Genomic DNA, 27,613 nt, shown 5'->3' with positions numbered 1-27,613 from the left:
TGGTCCTTGAAGACAAGGTGAGGAAGCCATTTCACAACAAACTCACGTGAGGAGACAAGACCAGTTTGAAAGTTGAAACTGGGGAAATTCACATTAAAAACTGAGAAGTTTCAACATTTAGCATTAATAACCAGTTGCTTAGAGGGGAACAGAAGGATTTTCTACTGTCTGAGGTTTTTACACTAGGAACAGACAGCTTTCAAAAAGATGCCTTAGCCTGCACAGATCTGGGCTTGCTGGGAGCCCCCAGCTGGGCTCTGTGGTGGATCAGATGAGATATTGCCCCATCTGACCTTTGAACCTGGATCTGAACCTGTTTTCCAGGGTGAGCTGATCCGTTTGTCCAAGCAATGTGACCTGCCAGTGAGGAAGGTGGAGAGGTGGTTCCGGCGCCGGAGGAACATGGACCGGCCCAGCCTGTCCAAGAAGTTCTGCGAGGCCTGGTGAGCAGGAGCACGAGCCACGAGCAGCAGGTTTTCACCAGAGCTGAGCTCTGACAGCTCAGGCAGTTCACTGCCTCCCATCCTGTCCTCCATCCCTGTGCAGAGATCCCAGCTCTCTGCTGCCCTCCATCCCTGAGCTGAGAACATCCCAGCTCTTCCCTGACCCACTTGGCTCTTCTGCAACTCTGCTACTTCTTTGTTCCTTAAACATTTCTTGCTTTTCCTCATTATTTTCAGTCCCAAGTCTGCTTTTACTGCTGTCTCACCTTCATTCCTTATCAGGCCCCTGTTTCTGACTTTGTCAGGCTGGCATTTTGCTCTGAAACACAGTCATACCTGAAAAGTTCTCTTGTGTTGTCATCTGCTGCTGTTTCAGTACCTACAAAAAATTCAACCTTTCTTTTGCCTTTTCCATGACTTCCCTTTACCTCTCTGTGAGCTGATTCCTTCTGCTGCATCTTTTCTGCAACTATTTTGCACACTGTTGCTTTCAAAACCCACTGGCAGTGGGTTGGATTGGATTCTGCTGTCGCTTGACTTCAGCATCCTGAAAGTCACAAACCAACACCCTTCCCCAGGGGCAGAAAAAGGGGCCTGGGTGAAAGCTTGTGTTTTGCAAAGAGCAAAAGTTGCCTTGAAAACAGCTGTGTGGAAACCCACAGCTTGTTGTGTGGAGGCACAACAAATAAATCTCCCATCAGCCAGATCTGTGAATGTCAGTCCTGGCTCAGCTTTCCACAGAAAAGGGGAATTCTTCTCAGCTTGGTTGGAATACCTGACTTATGAGTGGCTGCTCTGCTATTTGTGTCAGGAAGTGGATTCTCCCAGGAAAGCCATGAAGATGAAATAAGTCAGCAAATACCTGGAGTGCTATTCATCTATCTAAAAGGGTGTATCCACAGGGATACAACTTCAAGCTCATCACCTCATACTCCGTTTAGCACTCCACCTCTAATTCAAAACCCCTGCCTAAAAAACCTAATTGAAATAAAGGAAAAGGATGTCTATTATTTATTTATAATATTCCAGGTAGTTCCAGTTAGAAATATTTACAGAAACTGCAGATAAGGAGTAGTAAAGCAAGGATGCTTATTCTGCCTCCATCCAGATGAAATCTCAGCTCTCTCTGCACTGGATAACTTGTAGTAAATAATAACAGTAAATAGTAAACAGTAAATCCTTTTCTGCCTCAGCTCACTGAGGCTGGTGTCCTCCCACCTGCCCTCTGTCACCATGTGCAGTCTGTAGACAGAATATGTCTCTGATGTGACACAGGAGATTATTTTTGCAGAGATTATTTTTGTATTGGAGCTTCTGGGGGGTTTCATTGGCAAGTGGAGTCACTCTCTCAAAATGCAATTACGTCTGAATTGTTGTGGAGATTTTTTGGAAATTACAGGACTGGTTTAGACAGTTTTATTCCTTTGAATATTTCCTGTGTTTAGTTTATTAATAACTTGTTTATTCTGTTGGGGTGAAATTCCTGTCATTCCTTACTACATGTGTGTACATTCAGAGTGACCTGCCTCTGTCCACTGCACTTGGCAAACAGTTCACATGTGCTTCTGTGTGGGTTTAATGGTGGTAAATCTTTACCAGCTCCTGACCGAGGCCAAACAGGACAGTAATTAGTTGCTTTACATGATAATGCATTTAGCATGCCTGATCTCCAAAGGCCTAGGAGAGAGGTTGGCACTGTTTGACATTTTACAAATGCATCTGCCAGCGCTGGGAAGCTTTGGGATTATTCTCTCAGTGATTTCAGTCAGCGAGATTCTTGTTTCTTCTGACATCTCTAAAGTAAGGAAAGTAGTTGTGAGGTCTGTGGAATGTGCTGGTGACATGCAAAGAGCTGCTCCTGTTCTGGGCAAACCCTGACTACATTAATGTGTGTCTTTGTCTTAACAGTGTCATTCTCTGAAAGAGTGTGAGGATGCACAGCCTTGCAGCTCGGGGGTTAATGGATGGGATTCTAACACACTTTGTTTTGTTTGTTTGTAGCTGGAGGTTTACATTTTACATCATTTCTTTCTTCACCGGACTTGCTGTCCTGTATGATGTGAGTACACAAGCACCCACCTGCTGTTCTACCCAACCAGTGCCTGCAAGAATGGCAGAGTTTGTTGTCAAACATGTCTTTTCAGACCTTCTTCTAGAGGTTTTCCACCCAGGTCAGTGTCTATCCCCTGCATAGCACACTTAGGAGACCACAAGTATGCTGGACTGTGCTTATTATAGGAACTCCAGCTCAGAACCAAGATGTTTCCTCTTCTTCTGGCAAAACAGAAGAAAATTGGGATTGTGTAAAAGTACATTTCTGTGGGGTGGGAGGTGGAACACATCATGGAAGCTGCAGATATCTATTGTATCCAATACCTGTTGAAGGTAAAAAACTCAGGCTTCCTTGGGACCATGGACTGCAATTTAGTAATTTTATTTGTTAATTTTCTTTTCCTTACCCAGGGTGTGATTGGTTCAAGTTCATGGCTCTGCCTTTTCTCTGATTTAATAAATAATGAGTTCTCTTGATGCAAATAGAACTGCCTCACTAGGCAGAAGAGGTAACAGAAGCCACAGGTGTGCTCTAATCCCTGAGTTGTAGGCACTGAGCTGGGACTGGGGGCACTGGGCATCCTCTGCCCATATTTTAAAGGTTCCCCTGACTCTTTTGCTGAATCTGGTTCCCTAAGTGAGCTTTCCAGAGTCTGCTGGTACTGTCTGAGGGGTTAAGTGATGGAAAATGTGAGGTCCCAAGACAGCAGGCACAGACTGTCCTTGTAACCTCATTATTGTAACAAGACTTTTGAACTTACACAGACTATCAAGTCAGGATTTAAGGTACTCTAGGCTATAGGATGAACTAGCAGAGGAGTGAGGGTATCTGAATTCCAGAAGGCTGTTCTTTGAGGCCAGGTATTAAAGTGTGGTGGCCTGCTTGGCATTGTACAAGAGCCCTGTGGCAACAAGGGGCAAAATCACGTTCTTCTGCATGTCATCTGACCTTTTCTGTGGATGAGATGTAATTTTCACTTTTTGTGAAACTCTTGTCTTTATTCAATACACATCTTCCAATTTTCACAGAAAAAAAGGAGAAATCTATCCTACAGACAGCACCTCTAGATCCTGTAGCAAATAGGATGATGTTCTGTTACCTAAATTGTGCCAAAATGACTGCATTAAAAAGAAGGACAAACAACTAACATGACAGGGCATATATGCATGTGAGATTTCATGACTTTCACGTGTTTACTTTGAAACCTGGGCAGCGTTTTAACATGCATTTGTTTTTGTGAAACATCCTTCTTTATTTGGAAAAAAGCAAATGTTTGAATTCTATATTAGTAGCTTTAGACTGACATCAAAAACCTCTGCCCACGAGTCAGTGAAAGGAAAGTTCTCTTCATAGGCCACCAGAAAACAGCTGTAGAGGAATGATGAAACTCAGAGATCTGGGGTTCTTTTCTAGCTTAGGAAACACAGTATGCCATAGTTGTTTCATGGTTTTTACTTTGTCCTCTCTGTATCACATATCTCTCCTGGTTCTGTACATGTAAGAGTCTTTTAAAATAATCAAAACATCACCACCACAACCTCAGACTTGTAGAAGACTGCAACAAGCTGGCAGAAGTCTTCCCTGAGCTGTTTGATTTGAAACTGGGCTAAACAACACGTGAGGTTTCAGCACAATAGCCACAATTTGGAAATGTTACAAGCAGCTGCAAGTCCTCATAGTGAAAATCTCTTGGCAACTGAATTCCAGACAGTGGGACCAGCTCTGCCTGTAATAAAACACAACAAAGTCTATAGCAGTAACAAACTAAAGGACTTAGACAGTTGATAAGAAAAGGATTTCTCTGATATTCTCACATTCACGTTGCATTTTCTTTGCAGAAACCTTGGCTTTGGGACCATAGGGAGTGCTGGACAGGATATCCACAACAGGTGAGTCACACAAGGGAAAATTGCTGCTATAAATCTTGTGTTGTGTTTCAGTATCTTTTGAAAATCAGATTATATTAGTGACAAAAAGAGGACACTGAATCAAATTCAAACTTACGAGCCCTAAGAATTCAAACCCTCATCTAGGGGAGAATATCTTTGTACCTGGTGTCATCTAAACACGAGAGAGGATGAGTCAGCAGAGCAGGAGGAGGCTGCAGAAATAAAGGCAGAGTTCTGACCAGATGAGCCAAGAAGCAGTAAATTGGGAATGCTGCAGTGTTATTTAGTTTGCAGAAGAGACTGAGGCCTGAGGAGAACATGTTGTCTGAGGAGAGAAGTAAAGACTTCAGCACGTGGTGTGCTCCAACTGTGCTGAGGAGTCATGTCCACAGTGCTCCCAGGGGAGTTTGTTTCCCAGTGGAAATACAGGAGCAATACAGCATCATTCCCACTGAGGGCAGAAGATGCTCTCTTACAGTTTGACAATGTATATATTGATTTTTTTTGACAACAGCACTGCAAGAAGCTGTCTGGCGAGTTGGGAAGTGTTACATCTCTTACGAGCCCAGACCAAAACACCCTCTGGGTGTTCTGCAAAGTGTCAGCTAGGCTGAAAGTAGTTTTTAAAGGTCTGTGCTGGCTGCTCAGGAATCTGAACAGTGCTGAAAAAATCCTAAAAGTGTTCAGGATCTACCTGGTGGTTCCCCAAATATTCAATATGGTGTGGTGAAGTGAAACTTCTCCTGCTATTTGATTTCACATTGGCACAGATGACATTTAGTAAATGACCACGTGGTTCAGTTGAAGTATTTCCCCCTGTAGCTGCAAGAACCAGCTTTATTAGTTTGGTTGTCTGAATCTTTTGCCTCAAAAGGAGTTTTCACTTCCAGTCCTTGCACTACTGTATCTGATGGATACTTCCCTGTCTCTCCCTCTCTCACAGCCTCTCCAGCCCTCCCTGTTCTGGTACTACATGCTGGAGCTCTCCTTCTACTGGTCACTGGTCTTCACCCTGCCCTTTGACGTGAAGAGGAAGGTGAGGGGCAGTCTCAGGGGAGAAGCAAGAACAAACAGGAACACAACCTGAATGCTCAGAACAGAGATCTCCAACAGCATCTATACACTATGTGTATAGTGCTAGTCTGAGGTTTTGTGTGACTCTGTCCTTGCTCATTGACAGGAATTTCCATTCCCAGTCACTGTTTTCCTGCTCCTCTGGGAAGTGGAGAACACAAACCCTGATATAGAAAGTTGTAAACTACTGCAGTTCTCAATCCAAACTTAAAATCTAAATGTAAAAATTTGGCTTCTGTGACTCTTCTAAGCTGCACTGATCACAGAGACAGAAAAAGAGGTGTTTCTCTCCCAGTTAAGCTGCCTGTGTTCCAGGTGCCAGTGCCCCAACAGACTGCAGGGCACAGCATCAGACCATTGCTGGTGGAGGGAGAGAATGTTCTTTGTTGCAAGATCCTCAGTTTACACCATAAACCCTTCACTCCTGGGTCTCTTGGTTGCTTACATTTCTAGGCTGTGTTTGGTAAAAGAATTACATGAGTAACACCCGTAGTGGGAGGTTTCTTAGTCACGGGGTAGAGAGGTATCATTGCTCCCTGTGGGAGGCATGCTTGGACCAGGGCAGGAGGTGCACTATGAAATTTATTCTCTGCTGTTCCCTTTCTCACCAGGATTTCAAGGAGCAGATAGTCCATCATGCTGCAACCATCTTCCTGATCAGCTTCTCATACTGTGGCAATTACATCCGCATCGGGACGCTGGTGCTGGTGATTCACGATGCCTCTGATTGCTTCCTAGAGGTGAGCTCCACAACCTCCCTGCCAGGCAAAAAGCCCAGTTAGCAGTGGTGCTCTCCAGCCTGAGGGTGTCCTTTCATCTGGCACAACGTGGGCCAAGCACTGGGGTGTTCCACAGATCCCTCGTGCTGATCTGCTGGCCCAGCCGAGGTGCCCTGCAGAGAGCTGGGCAGGGCCGTGGTTACCTGCAGGCAGGTTGTGCTGTGCCTGTGTCATTAGCCTCCTGGAGCATGTGCAGATGCTGTTTTATCGTTCTTTCTCCTTCCAGCCAACCAAGATATTCAATTACATGAAGTGGAAAAAAACTTGTGACAGCCTCTTCATGATCTTCTCCGCTGTTTTCCTGATCAGCCGCCTGGTCGTTTACCCTTACACGTGAGTGCTGCAGTCAGGGGACATGGAAAAGCTGCTTTCTGAAAGACAGGAGAATGAGCTGGGTGCTGCAGCCTTTGCTTCTCCATGCCTTTTGCACAGGCTGAAGTGCCACGTGGCTGTTGCACCTGCCTTGGGGTAAACAAGGGTGCTCGGCCTTGGAGTTTATAGAGTAGTCTTGAAGCCCTGAAGGGTCCTGCAGAGGAGGAGTCCTGGGCCTTTGGCTCTACCCTGCATATTTTGGGTGGGGAACTGAGAGTTGGTTCACATGTGTTATAGATAAAGATGGAAGTGGCTGATCCGAAACTTCCTCTGTGATCAGAACTTTCTGGGGCTCAATTATGGCCCTGCTAACAACATGTTTTCCCTCCACTGCAATTCCCTCCCTTTTGCAGAGTGCTGTATAACACCTACTATTACTCCATGGAGATATTCCAACCCTTCTTTGGATACTACTTCGTGAACACTCTCCTGATAATTCTGCAGCTGCTCCATGTCTTCTGGTCCTGCCTAATTATTCACATGGTCTACAAGTTCATCCTCCAGGGCACGGTATGCATCAGTCTGTAATACCCTTTACATCACATGGGGAGAGAGGGTCCACCTTGGGAGCACAGGGGTCCATCTGGGATGGATTCCTTCTTACCCCAGTGAAATTATCCGTGTACATTCCGAACAGTGAAGTGAAAGGAAACTCAGTATTATTAGGGAGAGTTGACCCCAAAAATTTTTATGAGTTACTACAACGTTGGGTCCACTTCTGATGCTTGTATTCAATGAAAATGTGGATTGGACTCCCAGTGAACAAAGCCAGTGACATCTGAGTAAAGATCCCAACACTTGGTGCAGTGTGATTTGCATTTGTAACAAAACTAAGAAGTGAAGGCAAGGGAAGTTGTCATGACTGGTGAGGCCAGTGGAAAAGTTCTTCTCTGATTGTACAGGATTTTTGATTACATTGTTCCTGAGACCACAGAATCACAGAGTGGCTGGGGTTGGAAGGTACCTCTGGAAGCCTTGTCTGTATTTTCTGACTCAAGCAAGGTCACCTAGAACAGGTTGCCCAGGACAGTGTCCAGATGGCTTTTCAGTACCTGCAAGGATGGAGTCTCCACCACCTCTCTGCTCACCCTGTGCCAGTGCTCCAACACCCTCTCGGTAAAAAAGTGTTTCCTGATGTTCAGGGGGAGCCTCCTTTCAGTTTGTGCTCATTGCCTCTTGTCCTGTCTCTGGGCACTACTGGGAAGAGCCTGGCTCCATCTTCACCCCTCCCCTTCAGGTGCTGATCTACATTGACAAAATCCTTCCTTTCTCCAGGCTGAGCAGTCCCAGGTCTCCCAGCCTTTCCTCAGGGGAGGTGCCCCAGTCTGTCCATCATCTCTGCAGTCCCTCCCTGGACTCTCTCCGGTGTGTCCGTGTCTCTCGCAGTGGGGAGCCCACACCAGGACACAGCACACGGGCTGTGGCCTCCCCAGTGCTGAGGGGAGGATCCCATCCCTGACCTGACAGACCAGGAAGGGCAGGGGCACAGCAATGGCTTGGGTTCAACTCAGCATATGCTGGAACCTCCAGGTGTTTCTTAGGGAAGCTGATCAGCACCAGTCGTGTTCTGGTGTCTGAGGTTGTTCCTCCCCAGGGGCAGGACTTCACTCTTGCCCTTGCTGAACTTCACAAGGCTCCTGTCAGCCCATTTCTCTAGCCTTCTGGATCCCTTGGAATGCAGCACCATTCCCTGGAGGATCAGCTGCTCCTCCCAGTTCTGTGTCTCCAGCAAACTTGTTGAGAGTATGCTTTGCCCCATCATGCAGATCATTAAAACACATCTTATATGGATTGTGTTACAGTGCTGGAGATGTCTCTAGAGTAGGTATTTCTGTCTAATCCAGCTGCCTGGGCTCTTCTTGCAGCAGCAGAGGGAAACAGGCATGCCCAAAGCATGGTCCATTCCATCCTGCACCTGGCAGTGCTGTTCACTGGGCACAGAGCGACCAGACACGAGTATCTGAGCTGCAGCTGTATAAACTGAAGTGAAATGCATCCCACATCCCACTCTTTCTGGCCTGTAGTATTTGCTGTGAGACCAAACTGCTGCTCAGCATGAAATTCTTCCTGAAATCAAAGCCATGACCTAATGGCATTAGATTGGCCATGTGCCAAGGACGCAGTCCAGGGGTAACTGGTCAGCACCTCGTGGGAACTGACCTCAGAGCCCAGGATGACTTGTTTTCTTAGTACCCAGCTGAGGAATTCTGCCTTATGGGAACTGAGAACAAGCATTAAAGGCTCATCTTCGTGCATATTGTCCCCATTTTCTTTATCTGCTTTCCCTTTTTCTGCTACCTCAAGTAGCACAGAGCAAATTACTTGCAAATCAGGAAACTTCACAGGGCAGAAAATGAAGGTGCAACTGAAGATGGCCTTTTATTGTTTTCCTGATTCTAGTGGGGGCTGAATTACCATTGCAGTTATTGTTGTGTAAAATGATGAGGCAATAAATAGTCTTATTAGAAAGGAATGAACCATCAGGGAGGAAAATATTGAAGCATATCCAGGATTTTTTCTGATTTATCTGAAAACCAATCTGCCGGATTTGATGTAAAAATACATTTGAGAACTTTCCGTATTAAGCAGTGAACTGCAAAAATAAATCCTCCTGAACAGATCTGTCTCAGTGATAATATTTAGTAGCCTAAAGCAGTATCAGCAAGAATACAGGACATTCTCCCCTTTTTTAGAGGCATGAAACTCTTGATCCAGTCAGAAGTTCACATTCTTCTCATGGGCCTTTCTGGTCTCCAGTTTTCCTCTCTGGCTACAGGATTACTATCACCACCTTCTCACATGATGTTCCCTAATCCCTGGCAATTAGAACTCAGCTTAGATCCTGAAGTACAAGTTTCACTCCCTCACAGAGGGAGCAGCTGTACAGTTCCTTTGGGAATCTTGCCAGGTTTAAGGTCTCAGCCACATTCTCTGGCCATGAATGAATAAACTTAGAAATATTGACTATTATTTGTCCTTATGCTGCAGATCCAGACTCCTGCATATTTCCTGAATTGTCAGTTCCTGAGGGTCCTGAGGCACAGGTTGTTCACAGCAGATAGCATCTCCTTGGAGGCAGTTTGAATTCACTGCAAGTTTAGATTCTTACAAATCCTGTCTGCATCTGGGTGTAGTGATCTCTGGAAAGAGCATCAGACCAAATAGACTTCTCAATGTTATCTGAGAGATCCCAAAAAGAACAGACAGAATAAATGGAGACTAAATGTCTGTGCAGCACCAGACATGCCCTGGAGCAGTTTCCAAAGCTCAGGTCACAGAAGGAGTTTGCAGCTTTCCCTCTTTCCAACAAGGAGTGTGACACCATCAATTTGTCCCCAGTTTTGGCATCTTGTATGGCAGAGTAGAAACAGCCTGAGAAGGCAGCAAGTGCTGGGCTGCCTTTTCTAAGCTGTCATTTTATCACATGGTTTCTTTTTTGTCTTCCTTATCAGGCAATTAATTAAATACTTACAAAAGTGGATTACAGGTCTCTCAGTCAATAGCAAGAGGAAAAACCTGACCATAAAATTGGTTGTAGTCAGAGTGGAGTGGCTCTTTGTTGAGCCTTTGGTTTGTCTGAAAGCACATGCTTCCAGCCTGTCCCAAGCAGTGTTCTCAGCCTGCAGCCAAGGCCAAGTGTGGGCAGAAGGTAGCTCCTTGTCCCTTTTGGAAAATGTAAAAGAGCTTGGTTAAACTGCCTCCCCCATCCTTTCCCCACATGCAGATGACCAGAGCAGCAATGTGGATCTCGTCAGGCTTACACTGTTGTCCTCAGTCCTGGGCATCTGTGGTTTGGTGCTGCTTTTCAGCCTGTAATTCCTGAAGTTTATCAGGAGCACAGACAGGATTCCACTGAGACTGAAATCAAAGATGGGGAGAATCTGTTCCTGAGGGTGCTGTGAGAGCTGAGGGCAGAGCAGGACTGTGCTGGGGGCAAGCAGCTGAGGCAGAGGTTCATCCTGTGGCTCAGCCAGCACTGCTGCTTGGGCTGTGTTTGTCCTGCTTCTCACTTAACCTGTTTTTGTAGATGGAAAAGGACATGAGGAGTGACACAGAAGAAAGTGACAAGGATGAAGAAAGAGATAAAATCAGGGAAAAGGAGAAGAACGGGACCACGTATTTCAGCAACGTGACGAGCAACGGCCACATCCAGAGGAACGGGGCTGAGCCCCTGAGCAGCAGAGCCCACCTTGCCAACGGCCACGTCAAGGAGAGATAGCTGCTGTCCACACAGGTCTGGCCTTCAGTCAACACAGGCCACCATCTGTAGAAACAGTTTTGCTCACTGTGTAGACAAAATGGAGTGCAATTGCAGTATCCTAGAGCTGAATTTCTGCTTCCCCTGAACAGAAGTGTTTGTAGTCAGTGATACTTGAAGGAAGTTTTTGGTCTTCCTTCTGTAAAAGCTTACTGTAGGTTGTAGCCTTGGAACAGATAGAAAGGGATCAAAGTGGTTTGACTTGTGTTAGACTTGTACCATAGTTGTCAAATGTTTTAATCTTGAAAAATACTTTAAAAATAAAAAGGTGGATAAACTCTGGCAATGCCAAGTTTTACCCACCTAATGTTGTTTGATAGGAATCTCTTTAGCCTGGATCAGCCTCTGGAGGCCCTGGCCCATCGCCAGTAATGATTATGCCTGACAAGTGTGAGACTCCATATCTTAACACTGAGACACTTCTTTTGAAAAGACAGGTGCCCTGTGACACTTAGAGAATCAAAACTGAGCATAATGAAATGAAAGCTTTGGAAAGACCTAGGAGAAAACATGTTCTTCTCAAAGGAAGTGCTCCATGTGCCAGTGGCCAGTTTTGTAAGGATATGGATCTCAGTCCCTGTTTGGGGTCAGCATTATTGCCTCAGAGGTGGGAACTCCAGAGCCCAGGCTGGAGGAGTACCCACCCAAATCATAGTTGGAAGAGCTGGAAAATCCAGGCAGCTGTTTCACAACTGTCAGGTAATCCTTGAAACTTTTTTCAGAAGGAAACAGTCAGGAGAAGGGAGGTGACAAGGAACAGTATAATCTAGAAGACAACACTGATGAAAATGCTCACGTTTTCACCCAGTGTGACTGGCACAGTGGGAAATGTTTACAGAGTCAGCTTGTGGCAAGAAGGGAATACATTTCCCCTGTCCTCAGAGCAAAAAGGATCCAGAGAAAATCTGCTGAACCTTATGGAATAATGCTTTAACATAGCCTTCTAACTCCAGGGCCATTGCCTAGGTGTGTCAAGAACAGCAAGTGTAAAGCAGTGATCCATGAAGTCATGATGCAGTGCTGATTCAGTTTGTTTAGATGCCATATCTTGTATCCTGTGTAGTCTTAGATTTTGGATTCTGCAGTCCCTTAAAATATTTAAATTAGTGTTACATGAGTTTCTGTTTTATGGGTCAATTAATATATGAAACCAAAGTATTAACAGATTCACTGTAATGAGTGCAGGGACTTAGGCTGCCAGGGCCAGGCAGACACTTCCCTCTGTGTGCCCAATGTTCGCTGGGGGGGGATAGGACATAGACCAAGGAGATGCCTTATTTGAGGAGGTGGTGCACATGTTTAAATTAAAAGGCAAGTGACAGCATGGAAAGACAAGAGGGTTTTCATCAATCCACTCAGGCCACCTGAGATGTGACTGAGAAAGATTTGATCTGAGCTTGTGTGTGTTCATCTTCGGTTTCAGTCAAAACTCGTTTGGATGATTGGATTTCTAAACTGGAATTGGATAATTTCAGAAGGGGAAAAGTGGTTCCAGTAGGGGTAATTCCAGGGCAGTAACATGGTGTGAGAGTAGAGCATCTGCTCCTGCATTGTTGTTTAAATCCATATTTGCTGAAGATAGGTTGTCTCTGAAACCTTGAGCTAACTGGAAGTTGGAAGCACAGGCTCTGTATGCTGTGAACTGAGTGTAGGACCTTGCCCCTCTGCAGGTGGTGTGCTCAGGAGGGATGGTTATATATCATTTTGTACTACTGAATGTAAACATTCTTTATAAATAACTTTTAAAAGGTTTGATCGTCTGTGCTCTTTTCTACTTCTTTACCTACCAGGAGGTCACCTGGCTGGCTGCACCTCTACAGGTTGACACGTGATGAGGGAGACACGTGTGGGTGCCATTGCCAAGGGGAGGATGTTGCACACCCAGGACACACAGGCACACTGAGCTGTGCCAGCAGAGAACTGCAGCTGCCTGGTTTGTCTCCTGTGTGGTAATGCTGCGTTTGGCCCTGGAAGAAGGGACAGTTTGGGGCACCCCTAGACTAGACCTGGGGGCAGGCCAGGTTCCTTGGTACTGCCAGTCAGTGGCAAGTCAAAGATGGCAACATTGGGGAGGTGCTTTGGCCTTGGAAAGATAGGAGGAGAGTAGTTTATTCTTCTTGTTTGTGAGGTTTTAGAAGGCTAGGGAAAATCCCTGTTGTAAAATCATACCACCTCTCCTCTGAGGAGCAGAGTGCTTCCCAGAGTCTGCACAATGCACCGTGGAGCCACCACTTATGTTGATGCCTGTTGGATTTGATCTGATTTGCTATGCCCCTGGAGATTGAGATAAGATCATTAGGAGGCAAATCTGGTTCTTGTGAAAGGATACAACAAGGATACAGGAGACTGTTGGAAATGTGTAAGAACTACTGAGTGCTGTCTTCAGCTGAGGAACTGAGCGTGACAGTGATGAGTCACTGGGGTACATGAGCTGCTGAATTTGTTCTCTTGCCATCAACTTGCTCAGGGTGAAAGAAGCTCTGTGTGCATTCAGCTTCCTGCTCACACTGCTCCACCTTCTCTCTTTACATCAGCTCCAGGGCTGAGAAGCTTCTGAGTGGCGCGATAACGTTTATGAATTTAGTGTATCCATTTCCTCACTGGGGGCATCACAGACCCCCACATAGAGCAGCTGTTACAGAAAACCTGCAGAGAAGTCTGTCACTTGTCTGCTGAGAAGCCCAGCAGAGCAGACCACAGAATAACAGCATCATTTAGGTTGAAGAAGGCCTCTGAGGCCTCTGAGATCGAGTCTAGTCTTTGACCAATCCCCTCCTTGTCAACCAGACCAGAGCACTGAGTACCATGTTCAGTTGTTTCTTGAACACCTCTAGGGATGGAGACTCCACCACCTCCCTGGGCAGCCTATTCCAATGTTTAACAATGCTTTCCATGAAAAAATTCTTCCTGATGTCCAACCTGAACCTCCCCTGGCACAGCTTGAGGCCGTTTCCTTTGCTCCTGTTACTTAGGAGAAGAGACTGACCCCCACCTTGCTACAACCTCCTGTCAGGGAGTTGTAGAGAGCAATAAGGTCACTCCTGAGCCTCCTTTGCTCCAGGCTAAACAACCCTGCTCTCTCACCTGCTCCTCATAGGCCTTACTCTCTGATGGAGACCTCCCTTCCCAGACAGAGCACTGGGTGCCACATCAGGACCTGACTCTATTTCCCCTCTACCTTTATCCCCCATGTGCAGAGGAGATGTCCATCACCCAGTGTGTGCACCACATGATGTTAGTGCCACTGTGGGAGATGAGGCATCCAGCTCCAGCTGAGCCACAAGAAAAATAGCATTTACTCATGCTTCCAGGCTACTGTGTGGCGAGTGAGTCAAGGTCTGGCACAGTGTGGCCCCCAGGCTGGCACCTGTGCAAGCCTAAAATTGTGGCTGACGTGAATCTGCTGACTCCAGTAGGTGTGGACAGCTGGTGGACGTTTTGGATCTTTTCTTAAGAATAATTTGGTGCAGTTGTTTCCCTCCCCCTGCACACACACAGTAAATTTCAGAGATCTGCATCCACCACATTTTTTCACTCAGACATGTGTGCCCAAGGGAACCTTTCCTTGGATGGCTGCACTTGGAACAACGTTGGTTTTCTTATTCTCACAGGTACAGCAGGTGCCATGCCTGCAGGTAAGGGCAAGGCCTTGTTCAAAAAGCTGAAGTCATGTCTAAACAAGGAAAAGGACCTGTAACTTGCATGTGAGCATGTGATAAAGCAGGCCAAGAGACATCCTGAGAAACAACTTGAAAGGCAATACCAGTCCCTTAAATGTTGGCTGGAGACTGCTGAAGTCAGAGATGGTGGGGGCAGAGAGCAGGAACACTGAGATAGGTCAGGCTAGAGCCAGGAAATGCTGCCCTTTGTGGCTTCCCAGCTGAGGAGCTCAGAGAGGGTCCAATACCTGACATCTTCCTGAGGCCACATTTCTAGAAGAGCCACCTCAAGCTGATGGGTGAGAAGATGTTACCTAGCACACAGCCTGAGTAACAGCAAACCTTCAACCATCTGGCAGGAGTTAATTCGTGCTAAGAGGAGTTCAACTACGAACCGTGGAATGCCATTTTTTTGTTTCAAATCATCTTGTTATCAGAAAAATTTAAGACAGTTCCAAGTGGGAATGTGAGGAGCTACAGCCCTCTGTAGTCTGACTGGTCATAGTGGTAGAGAGAATAATACATGATGGAATTGTTGGAAACAGATACAAACATCATCAGAAAGAGTTCCCACGGGTGGTCTGCAGAGAAGGGATTTCTCACTCTGCTGGATTTACCCCAGAGCTGGTGAGCACATGCAGCAGAGGGAACCTGCCCCCTCTTCAGCTCTGCAAAGGCTTTCAGAAGGGTCCCTCAGCAGCCTGAGGAACCCACCTGAGGTGACCATGAGAGACCAACACAGATTGTTTGCAGTTGTGTGTTGTTGAAGGTGCCCCAAACAGGGGGAGGGAAAGGCAGATGGCAAAGTCAGGCAATAGTGAAGGTTTCTGGTGATGGTGTTGCAGACTGGCTGCTGCAGTTCAGGGCACTGAGACACTGGCAGAACTCAGGTGGAGCTGAGTGTGGAGCAGAGCAACGTGGTGGAGTGTCCTGGAGTGCTGGGCTGTGTGTGAGCACTCCAGAATCACTCTGGGGAGTGGTGCATCAGCTTCCTGCTTAGTATGTGATGGTTCCAAATGCAGACAGGATAGGGGATGTTGCTGGGCAAGATGGAGGAACCAAAACTGAGACTGTTGGGGCCTTGAAGGTGCCAGAAGATCTTAATGGCTGTGGACAGACTCCCCCAGGACCTCCATCCACTCCCTCTTCAGGTGTCAGAGCTGATTAACAGGGGAGGGCTTTGTAGGCTGAGAAGGAAAAGCCTGATAGAAAAAGGGAGCAAGAGAGATGCCCCTGCTGACATTGTCACCAGGTAGGGACTTTAGCCATCCATGCAGAAGTGTGTAATTGAAACCAGCCACCTCCTCGACACCCACTGAAATACTTTCTTGTGCTAGGACATCTTACCCCACCTCCAAGCTCACAGGCAGGTCAGAACAAGTGACACTATTTCACCCTAATCTGTCACACTCATGGAATTGAGCAGGAGGTGGGGACAGAGAGTGATGAGCTGTTGAGATGGGAATCCTGATTTAGCAGTGAGCTTTATGCCTTGCTGCTATCTGCTTGCTGCAGGCAGCCTCTGCTTTCTGTGCCCAACATCTTGACCAGAATGGGAGTGTCAGGGGGGTTCTGGCACCATGAATTCTGGCTGCCAGCTGGAGCTACCTGGGAGGACTTGAAGGAGTCTGCAGACACACACTACCCGCAGCCTCAGGACCTCCTGCTCTGCATCCCTGGTGCCCTGCTTTTGATCTTTGTTCGATGGCTTTTTGAAAGGTGAGTGCAGCACCTCTGCTTTCTCCTGTGCTGGTCAAGACACTGTCCAGTGTCTTGCAGGGTTGCTCCAGAATAATCCTTACCTGCCTCCCGACCACTACACTACAAAGTGTACAGGAGCTTGTCCCCAGGAACACTGAATCTCTCTGCTTTTCATGGCATATGGTATTTGTGTGGCAGCCCTTTGGCCTGCCCTCCCTCTCTCTTGTACCTGTACCATAACCTGTACCAGCAGGTGTGAAAAGACAAGTTCATCACTCGGTCACACCTGAGCTGTGGGTGGAGGGTCCCTCTGGAGAGAGACCAAACTGAAGCTTGCAACACAGATGAGGGATTTCCTGGGTGTTGGGAGCCCCCAGCTGAGGCAGGGTTCAACCTGATCCCAGAGGATGCTCCTGTAGGTGCTGTGTGAGGTCCCCAGCCCAGCACAGAGGCAGGAGGAGGGGGTGACCATGGCTCCCAGAACTCACTGTGGGACCACTTTGCTCACAGCACTCCTTGCCCAGCTCTGCCCTGCTTCCTCCTCCCAACACCAGAGGACCCCAGTTCCACCAGAGGGACAGACTTCAGTGTCCCAGCTGCGGGCACTGCGCCCCAGGGGAGCCTGAGGGTCAGCTGGCATCTCCCAGGATTCATGTGTGGAAATGAGGCAGGTCCACATGGCTCATGCCAGGAGATGGATCCAGATGGTGCTTTGAGCCCCTTTTCCAGGAACAAGGACTGGCACATGGGGAGGTACAGACCAGCCCTCAGGCACAGAGAATGGGAAGCTGTTCAGTGCCAGTGTGGGCAGAACTGCCAGGACACTTTCCCACCAGGCAGAGCAGGGCTTTGGGGTGGGCGAAGGGGGGACATGAAACAGGAAAGCTGTATGCAACAAACCTGCCCTAAGCTGGGGCAGGGTCTCTCTCCTGTGGCCTGGAGGAGCTGGGGGAGCACTGGCCCATCTCCCCAGGGTGCTGGCTCCTGCCTGCAGTGAGCAGTTGTGTGAGAAGACGTGGCAGACACAAGCTGTAGGAAGAGCCAGAATTAATCCCAGTGTCATCAGGTCTTCCCTCAAAGAAGCAAAGGCCTGTTGCACTTGCCTGGCTTGCTAGAAACAACATGATTTAGGAAGCAGTGCCTCCCACTAGAGCTTTCCTGGGTTTCCTGCAGGAACCAGCACATCCCCACATGTTCTGTCCCTGGCTCCTGCTGCAGGCAGTGGTCAGGTACTCTGGGCACAGAGCACACGGGTCACTCAGACACTTGCAGATTGGTTTCATGGCATAGTCTGGACTGCTCGGGAAGGCTGTAAAGGGGACCAGCATGCACACCAACCCAGAGACATGCTCTGTATCTCAGGGCCTCGGCAGAATTAATTATTGTTTACTTAGCAGTGGTTACTGTTGTCTCCACTGCACAGCCAGCACCCATCACCTGTGTTTTGGTGCCACTGTGTCTGTCTGACCTGACAGAGGCACCGGGCTTTGCATGTGCTCTGGAGCAGCCCTGGGTGCCCGGGGCTGTGTGTGCAGAGCTGGGTGTGTGAGCACTGGGGCAGGGCTGGGCCCCTGGGGCAGTGCATCCATGCACAGAACGTGCTGGCTGACCCTGGCTCCCAGTGTGGGCACACAGGTGCTTTTCTGCCTGAACTCTCCTCTTGCAGAACTGTGGCTCTGCCCTTGGGCAGGGGGTTGGGCGTGAGTGACAAGCAGAGGCCCAAAGTTCAGCCCAACGCCACGCTGGAAGGCTTCTACGTCCTGCTGGGCAGAACCCCGAAGGAGGTGAGTGTCCCCAGTGTCCCACTTGTCTCACTCCCCAGGCAAGCAACACCTTCTTTCTGTCCAGGTACCCCAGGCCAGACAAACCTGCCTCACAGGCAAGGCAGTTACTGCTCACCACCCTTCCAGGGAAGGAAATATATAAGCAAATATTCCAGCATCTTGCAACACGTCACACTGCTGCAATCCCAGCACCTCCTGACCTGCTGTGTGTCACACAGCAGGTGCTGTGAGAGCTGCAGGCTCTGGCAGGGAGGCAGCCATCACCCCTTTGGGCAGAGTCTATTAAGGCTGATTATTTGTAGCAGAACTGCAAGTCCTCCAGAATCACAGAATCATTTAGGTTTGAAAACCTCTCTCAGATCATCGAGTCCAACTATTAACCCAGCACTGCCAAGGCCACCACTAAACCATGTCTCCAAGTACTACATCTACACATCTTTTAAATCCTTCCAGTGATGATGACTCTACCACTGCCTTGGGCAGCCTGTGCCAGGGCTTGAGGTATTTCCAGTCTAAACCTCCCCTGACCCAATCTGAGTCCATTTCATCTTCTTCTACCCTCCTGTCAGGGAGTTGTGGAGAGCAAGAAAGTTCCCTCTGAGCCTCCTTTTCTCCAGGTTGAGCCCCCCCAGCTAATCCTGGTGCTCTAGACCTTTCCCCAGCTCCGTTCCCTTCTCTGGACACTCTCCACTCACCACCACTCTCTGGGCCTGGATCCTGACTCATGCTGATGCATGGATTTTAAAAATAATTTTTTACTTAAATCTGTATGAAGCTTTGTCCGAATAATTAAAAAATGCTCGTGAGGTCATATTTACATTCATTTTAATCACAATTTATAAACTTTATGTAGTGTTATTTGGAATTAATGGAGAAAATGAGGATGTTGAAATTTATGTCTTTGAGCCTGTGACTGTGCAGCCACTCCAACAGCTGGATGGTTTTGCTGACATTACCGAGTGAATTATCTGCTTGTTTCTTTACCATCACAAGCTGAAATTCTTTTTATCTTCAGGTTTGTTATCTGCAGCTGATAATTATCAGTCAAAATTGTATCAGAGGTGGAAAAAAAAGTATTTAGACTTTTATACCCAGACATTACATCCCATTGTGTACAGCTGCTAAAATTCAACCAGGGAGAGGCCGTGCTTCTTTCTGAACCTGCATTTAGATACGTCTGAATTAGAGTTTAAAAAGGGCCACAGTCATCTGGGAGTTCACAAATGCAAATAGAATTGATACAATTTTTTTCCAAAGGAAGGTGTTCTTTGGGGAATGGTGGATGGGCATCCCGTGGGAGCACAGCTCTTCCCCTCACACAGGGACCAGCAGCCTCCAGAAGGCTCAGTCCTGCCTCCCTGCCCTGTTTTGCAGGAGGACCTGATTTCACTGGCCAAGCAAAGTGACCTGCCCATCAGAAAGGTGGAGACCTGGTTCCGGCTCCGGCGGGCCCAGGACCGGCCCAGGCTGATGAAGAAGTTCTGTGAGGCCAGGTGGGTGGGTCAGGGGAGGCTTTTAGTGATGGAGGCCTCCAACAGGTCTGCACATCATCACCACCCTCTGCCCTGTCCTTACCCAAAACGCTCTCCCAGGGAAACCTGCTGCCAGCTGAGGCTGCCAACAGAGCCTCTGTCCCCTCCCTGCAGCACTGCCAGCTTCGTCCTCCCTCCCTCCCTACCTTCCTCTCTCCCTCCCTGCCTTCCTCCCTCCCCCCCTCCCTCCCTCCCTCCCTTCCTCCCTCCCTCCCTGCCTTCCTCTCTCCCTTCCTTCCTTCCTCCCTCCCTTCCTTCCTTCCTTCCTCCCTCCCTTCCTTCCTCCCCTCCCTCTCTGGCTCCTCTCCCTCCCCTCCCTCCCCTCCCTCCCCTCCTTCTCCTCCCTCCCTCTCTTCCCTCTCTTCCCTCTCTCCCCTCTCTCCCTTCCCTCCCCTCTCTTCCTTTAACTTTAAAAGTTGCCTCAACAGAGTCCAGTGGCCTTGATGGAGAACAGGTTTAAATCTCAGATGCTGGAGGGATTTTGAGCACTCAAGCCATTTTCAAAATGCATTCGCTTCTTTTCAAGATGATCTTGACACAAAATTAGCATTTTAAGATGTTGTCAGCATGGATCTTTGGGCATGAAATAAATCCACGAAGTGCAGTTAGTAGGCAGTGCAAGCCATGAACAGGGGGAGGCAAAACCTGAAAACCACCAGAAAGCACCAAAATCTTCATTCCATTTCCTCAAGCTGTTTGCTCTCTTACATGAAATCTTCCTGCACATCTCAGTAAGACTTGGAGTCAGGATGGAGAGGCAGTCACTAAGTGTCTTGATCAAAAGAATCAGATTATCTCTGGCTCTCACCTTGGGGTTTAATGATGTGTGAACACAAAGACCCCCATCAAGTAAGAGATCTGCTGTCCTTCCCCTTCTGAAAAATGAATTATTCAGTGCTTGAATCCTGTTACTGTGCTTTTTCAAAAATATTCTCCCCCTAAAAGCTTGTTCAATGCTCTGTACTGCAGCATTTCTGAGGAGAGGGATAAAACCCCCAGTACTCCTGTGCCATCACTGGGAAAAATTAGGTGCCTTCCAGAGGCTGGGGTGTATAAGCACAGGTGACCTACAAACACCCACACAGCAAAAGGTGACAGGGAGAGGCATCTTGGCAGTCTTGCTGCATCCTCTTTACCACTGCTGGAGTGCACAGGGGATCTGGGCACAGTGAGGGCCACAGCAGAGCCTGGGTGGGCTGTGGGGACCTTGTTGCCTTACAGCACACACCTGCTGTGCCAATGGAGCTGAGATTCTGCTAATTCCTGTCCAAACAAGCATAGGTTCCCCTGTGGGCATCCTGGACACAGCCTGGAGAGCTATTCCAACTCTGGAGGAGGTCTTAATTCCTTGTTTTGTGTTTTAGCTGGAGATTTATATTCTATTTCACCTCGTTCTTCTCCGGACTGGCTCTTCTGTATGATGTAAGTATGTGAGCAGGGTGATGCTGTGAAGTGACACCTTTCAAGGGTACCTTGTTCACTGCAAATGAAGCTGATGGTCCCAGGCCACTCCCAAGAGCCCAAGATGATGTGTGGCCATGATTATGTGTCCAAAGACAAAGAAGGACAAATTCAGGGGGATGGAGCAGAACAATCCCTAATCCTGATCCAGCATAGCAGTTCCCCTCTCCCTTGGTGGACCTGGCTAGGAGTCAGTGATGTTACCACGCTGTCCTTGTCTTAGATCCTTGTGTAAGTGCTTCACCACAGATACCCCCACACAGCTCTTGTATCTCAGACAAGAGCAGACCCTGTCCTGACTCTGGCTGCTGCCCACTCCTTATCACGACCCTTTGTGTGACATCCTGTGCATTCTCTAATGACAAATGCACTTTCCCAACCACTTTTTCTAAAGCTCAGAGCCAGATTGGATCTAGCATGGGCACATGAGTCCTTGTAGTATCTCTGCCAGTGCTCATCATATGTCATTAAAAGGCTATGGTTTCTTACTGCTGCCTTCTCTCTGAACAGAAGCCCTGGTTTTGGGACCCCACCGTGTGCTGGTTGAAATTTCCACAACAGGTGAGCAGCAGGTACATGGAATCACAGGATGATTCATAGTGGAAGGGGGATAAAGAGGTTTCTTGCCCAACATCCAGCTCGCAGCACTCAGCTGTGGGATCAGACCAGGTTACCCCAGGTTTTCTCCAGTTTAGTTTTGAAAACATTCAAGCATGAAGACAGCACAACCTCATGATTAAAAACTTTATCCTTATAACTCCTTATATCCACCTGTTCTCTTTCAACACTCCTCTCATCTCTCATCCTCACATCATGACAGCTTGGCTCCACCTGCTTGACAAGCTCCTCACAGGTGCTCCATGTGAGCATGGGGAGCTCTGTCCTGAGCAGACACCACTTCTCATGAGTTTCTTTGTCACCCAAACCTGGCTGGAAGTGGCTCTGTGTGTGTGGCCACAAAAGGGACCAGGTGGTCAGGACATCTGATGTCTCAAAGCAGGGATGGAGATGAGGTGTCTGACCCCCTGAAGAGGGGAGATCCCATCTGCTCTCAGTCCCTCTGCAGGCTGGCCAGGCTGGTCCTGGGTTTGGACCGGCCTGTCAGTGCATCAGCAAATGGTTCAGTCACTGGGAACAGGAAAATTTAGGGATGACCAAGCCTTGCTGTCCCAAATGCAGGTTGAATGAAGGGGCTTTCCCCAGGAAGACCCTTCCCCTCTCCTGTCCCCCAGGGCTAAGCAGGGCCATCACGCTGCCTGTTGCTTATCTTGCAGCCTCTCCCACCTGCACTGGGCTGGTTCTACCTCCTGGAGCTCTCCTTCTACTGCTCACTCGTGGCCACTCTGCCCTTCGATGTGAAGAGGAAGGTGAGTGACAGCAGCACGACCACGACCTGCTGGCTCGGTCAGTCACCACCATGAGCCTGTCCCCTCTGCTGTCAGCTCCCCAGGGCTGCAAAGGGGAGGGCACGTGTGCTGCTGTGGAGATCCTTGAGCACTGAGCCCCTCCAGCACTCATATCCCACCACTGCACCTTGCACTGGGCCCTGCTTATGCACAGTGTGGCCTCCCTGCCTCTGGGGCTGGGGGAGGGCTGGGGGCTCACACGGGGGTCCCCATACCTGGCCAAAGGACAGACTCTGGGTGGATGTGGCATCACAGCCCTTCCCAGCTCTGGTCTCAGGTGCTGCCTGCACTGGAGGGCTGTGTCTCCTCATGGGAAGGACTTGGGCTGCTCTGATTAGGGTCCTGTAAATTCATGTGTGACTTTTGCAGCGTGGGATGAGATGACCTCCTGTACCCAGCATCCAACCTTGCCCTCACCTCGTTCTGCAGTGGAGACTGCACAGAGCTGTAGTAGGGTGGGGAGCACTGCTGCTTTGTGGAGGTGTTTGACACAGCCTAGTGAGGAGGCAGCATGATAGGAACAGGTGCTGCCAGGTCAAGGTAAGGCTGACAATCTCCCTTCTCATGCCAGGACTTTAAGGAACAGATCATCCACCACATCGCCACCATCACTCTGATCTTTGTCTCCTACTGTGCCAACATGATCCGGTTTGGGGTGATGGTCATGCTGGTCCATGATGCCTCCGATTACATTTTAGAGGTGCGTTAAACTCTCACATAGAATCACAGAATGGTTTGAGTTGCAAGGGACCTGAAAGCCCAACTCATTCCAACCCCTTGCCATGTGCAGGGACACCTTCTGCTAGACCAGGGTGCTCTAAGCCCCATCCAACCATCTATGCCCCAGGGATGGGGCAGCCACAGCTTCTCTGGGCAACCCACCCTCTCACCACCCTCTGAGTAAAGAATTTCTTCCTAACATCTAATTTAAATCTCTCCTCTTTTAGTTTAAAACTGTTGTCCATGTAAAAAGGTGCTCTCCCAGTCTCAAGTCTGTGCTTGTGTCTGTGGGCAGCACTGGGAACCGTGTTCACACACTGATGTGGTGCCCCACGAGTGGGACACGTACTTCAGTGAAAGCACATTTAGGAACTACCAGACCTACTGCTCTTGAGGAAAAGTAATTGGATGCAAAGGGATTGGGACACATCCCCACAAGCCCTTGTCACCCTTGCAGGATGTGGGAAATCCCTCAGCCCTTAGGAGAAGAACACAGGCACAAGGGACACACAGCAATGTTTCTTTACAGCTTGCCAAGATGCTTCATTACCTGAAGTGGCAGCGGGTCTGTGATGCTGTTTTCTTTGCTTTTGCTGTGGTTTTCATCATCTCCCGGCTTGTCATTTTCCCATTAATGTAAGTTACGTTTTGCTGTTTTCTGAACACGGGTGTTGTGCACTGTTTGAGCTCCTGGAGAGGTGACCCTCCATGCTGAGAGGAAGAAAGGCAAAGAATGGGACACAACAGGTAAGTTCAAAGATTAATTCAACTGGAACAGAGGAACCCAAGGGGAGAAAAACCGATAGGGCTTTAACTTTATTAATTATATTAGTTAATTATCTCAATTAATCTAGAGCCACAGCATTTACCCCTCCATTCCCACACTCTCACCATCTCTCCTAGGCAGGGGCTGCCTCTCACCTGGGGGCTCATCTGATGAGATGTTTACATGCAGCCACAGCGGGTGATTTCTCATGAGCTCTTGTGGTACTGGGAATGGTTAGGATGTCTTTCTCATGCTTTGAGAGAGCTGGGCAGAGTGTGAAGCCTGATGGTGCAGTCCTGGCACAGCTCAGCTCTGCCCTGGGGACACACCAGCCAAGTCGTTTCCCAGAAAGATATTTGACCCTTGTAAGTGTGAAGACACTTGGCCTGCTTTAGTCTTGTGTCTTCTGACTTCCTTCTCCCTCTCTTTCCCACAGTGTATACCATTACTTTGTGACAAAACTTCCATTGTTCCCCATAAGCTGCCTGATAAATGCTTTCCTGGGGGTCCTGCAGCTGCTACACATTTTCTGGTCCTATCTGATCATCCACATGATCTTCAGTGTCATCCTCTGTGGTGGGGTATGAAAAGTCTTTCTCTTTTGTGCCACCACCACCACTCATGAGAGACCACGAGGTCCAGGTTTCCTGCCTGCCTGCAGGGAAGGGGTGGGTGAGAAATGGGAGTGCCCAACAAAGAGTCCGAGAGTTCCATGTTGGGAGCTGTGTGGATAACTTAGCTCACAGAAATCAGAGCAGGAGCTCACTGCTGGTTTGCAGCTGTGTCCTGGTGACATGGGAGCCATCCACAGTCCTTTCCCCTCACTGCCCAACAGCTTCTTAGTCTGTGGTTTGGGAGAACAGGAATCTGTTGGTATGTCCAAAGTGGAGTAAGGAAGGAGCAACCAGGTGAGCCTGGTAGACAGCACACTGTGTATTTGCATCTCTGGGTTTTGGGTACTTTCCACAGGCTCTTGATGCATGCCAGAGCTTGTATAGAGACCACTGGGAGAAATGTTGTCATCAGAGAGGGCAGCTCCCTGGCCTGCCTTGCTAGCACAAGCAGATGGCATCGTGGGAGCATCTGAGAAGATCTGTGAAAGCTTTGGGGACCTGTGGCCAGCAAAAAAAACCCCACGGTGTTGGTGTTATGCCTTCAGCTTACCTTGAAGTACCCCTTTATCGAAGCTAAATTACAATAAAAAGCAGTTTTTCTGAGGAAATGATGGAGGATATGCTCACTGAGGTTGCAGAGGGTTGCAAAATGAGGAGCCCAGTGCATACACTCGCTGGACAAATAAGTGTTGACTTTCACAGTTTCGGCAGTAATAAATTGCACAGGAAAATATGCAGAATAACTATATGTAGAATAAATACTAACTTATTTTCAGAAGGTCACATTACAAGTTAGGTGAAATCATAACTAAGCCAACCTCTGGCAGCCTGAGTCAACCTCCCAGCGCAGGGACAGTTGCAGCACTGGCTTTAAGGACATGATCACACCTGTTATTATTATTTTAGCTGCCAGGCTACCCCCCCCCCCCCCCAGGGCTGTGAATGAAAACAGCTCTAGTCCTCTCTAATATATACCATGATATATTAGAGCTCATTTGCAGCTCATTTCAACCGACTTTGTTTTCTTCAGAAAAGACAAGATGCCAGAAGTGACACCGAAGAGAGTGACGGGAGCGAAGCAGAGGATCCAGCAAAGAACCAAGAATAACTCAGGGCTTGCTGCAAAACACCAGGAGCCAGGCAGACTCTGGAGTGCAGGAAGGCTGAACAGAAGCTGGGGGAGAGGCCTGAGAAGCTCACAGAGGCTTCACCACAGTCTGCCTGAGGCAGCATCCACTGCCTAGGTGGAGATGAATTTCTTCATCATGTTTATAGGCAGTTAAGTCACTTCAGGAGATATTTTCTACAATTCTCTTGTTAGGACCATTCTTTTACTACTACTCTATGATGTTCATGTGGGGAAAAAAAAGGGTCTGCCAGCCAAAGTCTCACTCTGAAAAGAGAAGAGGGGTTGAACAAGCTGCTGAAGTTATGACACCTTTCTACACTTACCTCAAGGTCTTCCCAAGAGATTAATGACATAATAAATTTCAACTGTGGAAGATTTAAATTATTTGCAATTTCAGAAAACAGTGACACCATCTCCAGCCACTTTATGAAAGGACTTGCATGTGAAAGGCATTGGCTTAAGTGGCAAATAAGTTTTCACTTCTTCAGCATAAAATAGTCAGGCTCTGGGATGAATCATTTCTGCAAATAAAGCCTGGACGACTGATAGAAGTTGTGTGTGCTGTATGAATTATACAAATAGCTCATGGGCCTAAAATATTTTGCTAATTGAATGTCTACTCAGGAAGAAGGCTTCTGAAATTGAAAGGAACTGAAACTCTTCCAAAGGCACATTTTTCTACCAGAAATTATAATTATAAATAATAGATAGAAACTTTCCATATGGATGTATTAATTTTGTTGATATTTCATTTTCAAAACTGGAAAATAGGAGCGTTATAACACTAACATTTTAAAAGGGTAGTTTAGGGGTTGGATGATGCTTCACCTTGCAATTTATTGCATCTGATTTGATTTTCAGAATTTATAGTAGAACATAAAATTTTAAAGTCAACATAAAATATTAATTACACCTAAACCAAAAAAGCTTTGTTTATGTACATTTTGCATGATGCAGGAGATTTTTAGAATATCAGAACTTATGTCAGCAGGGGAATCTTCTTTGAAACTTGCTGGAGGTCTAACATCACATAACTCAGAGGCTGAACCAGCATTCCCTTGGAGGACTGTGGAGTTCAGGTGTGCAGGCTGCAATGCTGGAGGGCAGGCAGGCACCATCCCTGTGGGGCACCAGCCCTGAGCAGGGTGTCACCTCACCCCAATAGCTGCACTTTGCTGGGGGCACGAGACCCTTCATTAAACCCTGGTGTTTGCCCAGGAATTATTTCACCCTGTCCATTGAGTACAATGCTTTCTTTTAAAGCTTCAAATGACACATGAGAACTAAAGCTTTTAAAAGACTCACACAGCCCTCAGGCCACAGCTGGCCCCTGGGCACAGAGAACAGGCCCAGCCTCCAGTGCTGCAGCACCACCATGGGGACCCTCAACCCTGAGGGGAAGCCAGCCTGGACTGGGAGGGCTCCACATCTGCAGGACATCCTGACACAGCTCTCACAGTGGCAGGGTTGCTTTTAACCAACACCTCTCCGTTTTTAAGACCTCCCCCATTCTCTGGAGGTGTTAATCATTCAGCTCAGGAACTCTCTCGAGTGCATTTTCCTTGCTGTGTCACATCCAAGAACAGACTCTGCCAGCACAGGTGACAGTAAGGGTGGCAGTGCAGCACCCCAGGTCGGTGCTGTTGGACTCTCCTCTTCTCAGCTAAGCATGCACTGTGACATCATTCTCTCAGCCTCCCCATCCTCGGGAGGCCTGAGCACCCCTGGAGATCAACCCCCCACTGCTCTAAGCCCATAGTCCTGCCCAGCAAACCCACTTCCTTACACACAGTCTTTAAGCACAGCTACAGGCAGGTCCCTGCTCCTTGCACCCTCGTTTCAGTGCTTTGGGATGGGGATTTTTGTTCTGAGTCTGTGCAGCAACTAATCCAGTGAGGACTAAGCGAACTGAAGCAAGTCTCTTAAGTGCCCCAATGTACAAATATTTGTTATCACATACCTGAGTGCATAAA

General features: G+C 48.0%; 2 protein-coding genes across 3 annotated transcripts in view; both read left to right on the top strand.

Annotated features, from left to right (window-relative positions):
• Window positions 1-12,620, top strand: part of LOC113958413 (ceramide synthase 4-like) — a 42,463-nt gene extending 29,843 nt beyond the window's left edge. For both annotated transcript variants that reach the window (XM_027666641.1, XM_027666642.1), the window contains exons 5-12: window positions 325-443; window positions 2,445-2,502; window positions 4,335-4,385; window positions 5,329-5,421; window positions 6,071-6,199; window positions 6,465-6,571; window positions 6,964-7,120; window positions 10,638-12,620. In XM_027666641.1, coding sequence (XP_027522442.1) covers window positions 325-443; window positions 2,445-2,502; window positions 4,335-4,385; window positions 5,329-5,421; window positions 6,071-6,199; window positions 6,465-6,571; window positions 6,964-7,120; window positions 10,638-10,829 — 906 coding nt within the window. In that variant the 3' untranslated portion in view covers window positions 10,830-12,620. The remainder of the gene's footprint in view (window positions 1-324; window positions 444-2,444; window positions 2,503-4,334; window positions 4,386-5,328; window positions 5,422-6,070; window positions 6,200-6,464; window positions 6,572-6,963; window positions 7,121-10,637) is intronic.
• A 3,459-nt stretch (window positions 12,621-16,079) lies between these two features.
• Window positions 16,080-25,706, top strand: LOC113958412 (ceramide synthase 4-like). Its single transcript, XM_027666640.1, has 10 exons — window positions 16,080-16,246; window positions 17,895-18,012; window positions 19,387-19,505; window positions 20,909-20,966; window positions 21,516-21,566; window positions 22,280-22,372; window positions 22,983-23,111; window positions 23,661-23,767; window positions 24,334-24,478; window positions 25,542-25,706. Exons 1-10 carry the CDS (start codon window positions 16,080-16,082, stop codon window positions 25,617-25,619), a joined length of 1,065 nt encoding a protein of 354 aa, XP_027522441.1. The 3' UTR covers window positions 25,620-25,706.
• The last annotated feature ends 1,907 nt before the right edge of the window (window positions 25,707-27,613 follow it).

The sequence above is a fragment of the Corapipo altera genome, unplaced genomic scaffold (genome assembly GCF_003945725.1).
Source record: "Corapipo altera isolate COAL_440 unplaced genomic scaffold, ASM394572v1 193, whole genome shotgun sequence".
In the NCBI taxonomy this organism is placed as follows: Eukaryota; Metazoa; Chordata; class Aves; order Passeriformes; family Pipridae; genus Corapipo; species Corapipo altera.
Note: the sequence above shows the minus strand (reverse complement) of the source record. Positions and strands in the feature narration are given on the sequence as shown.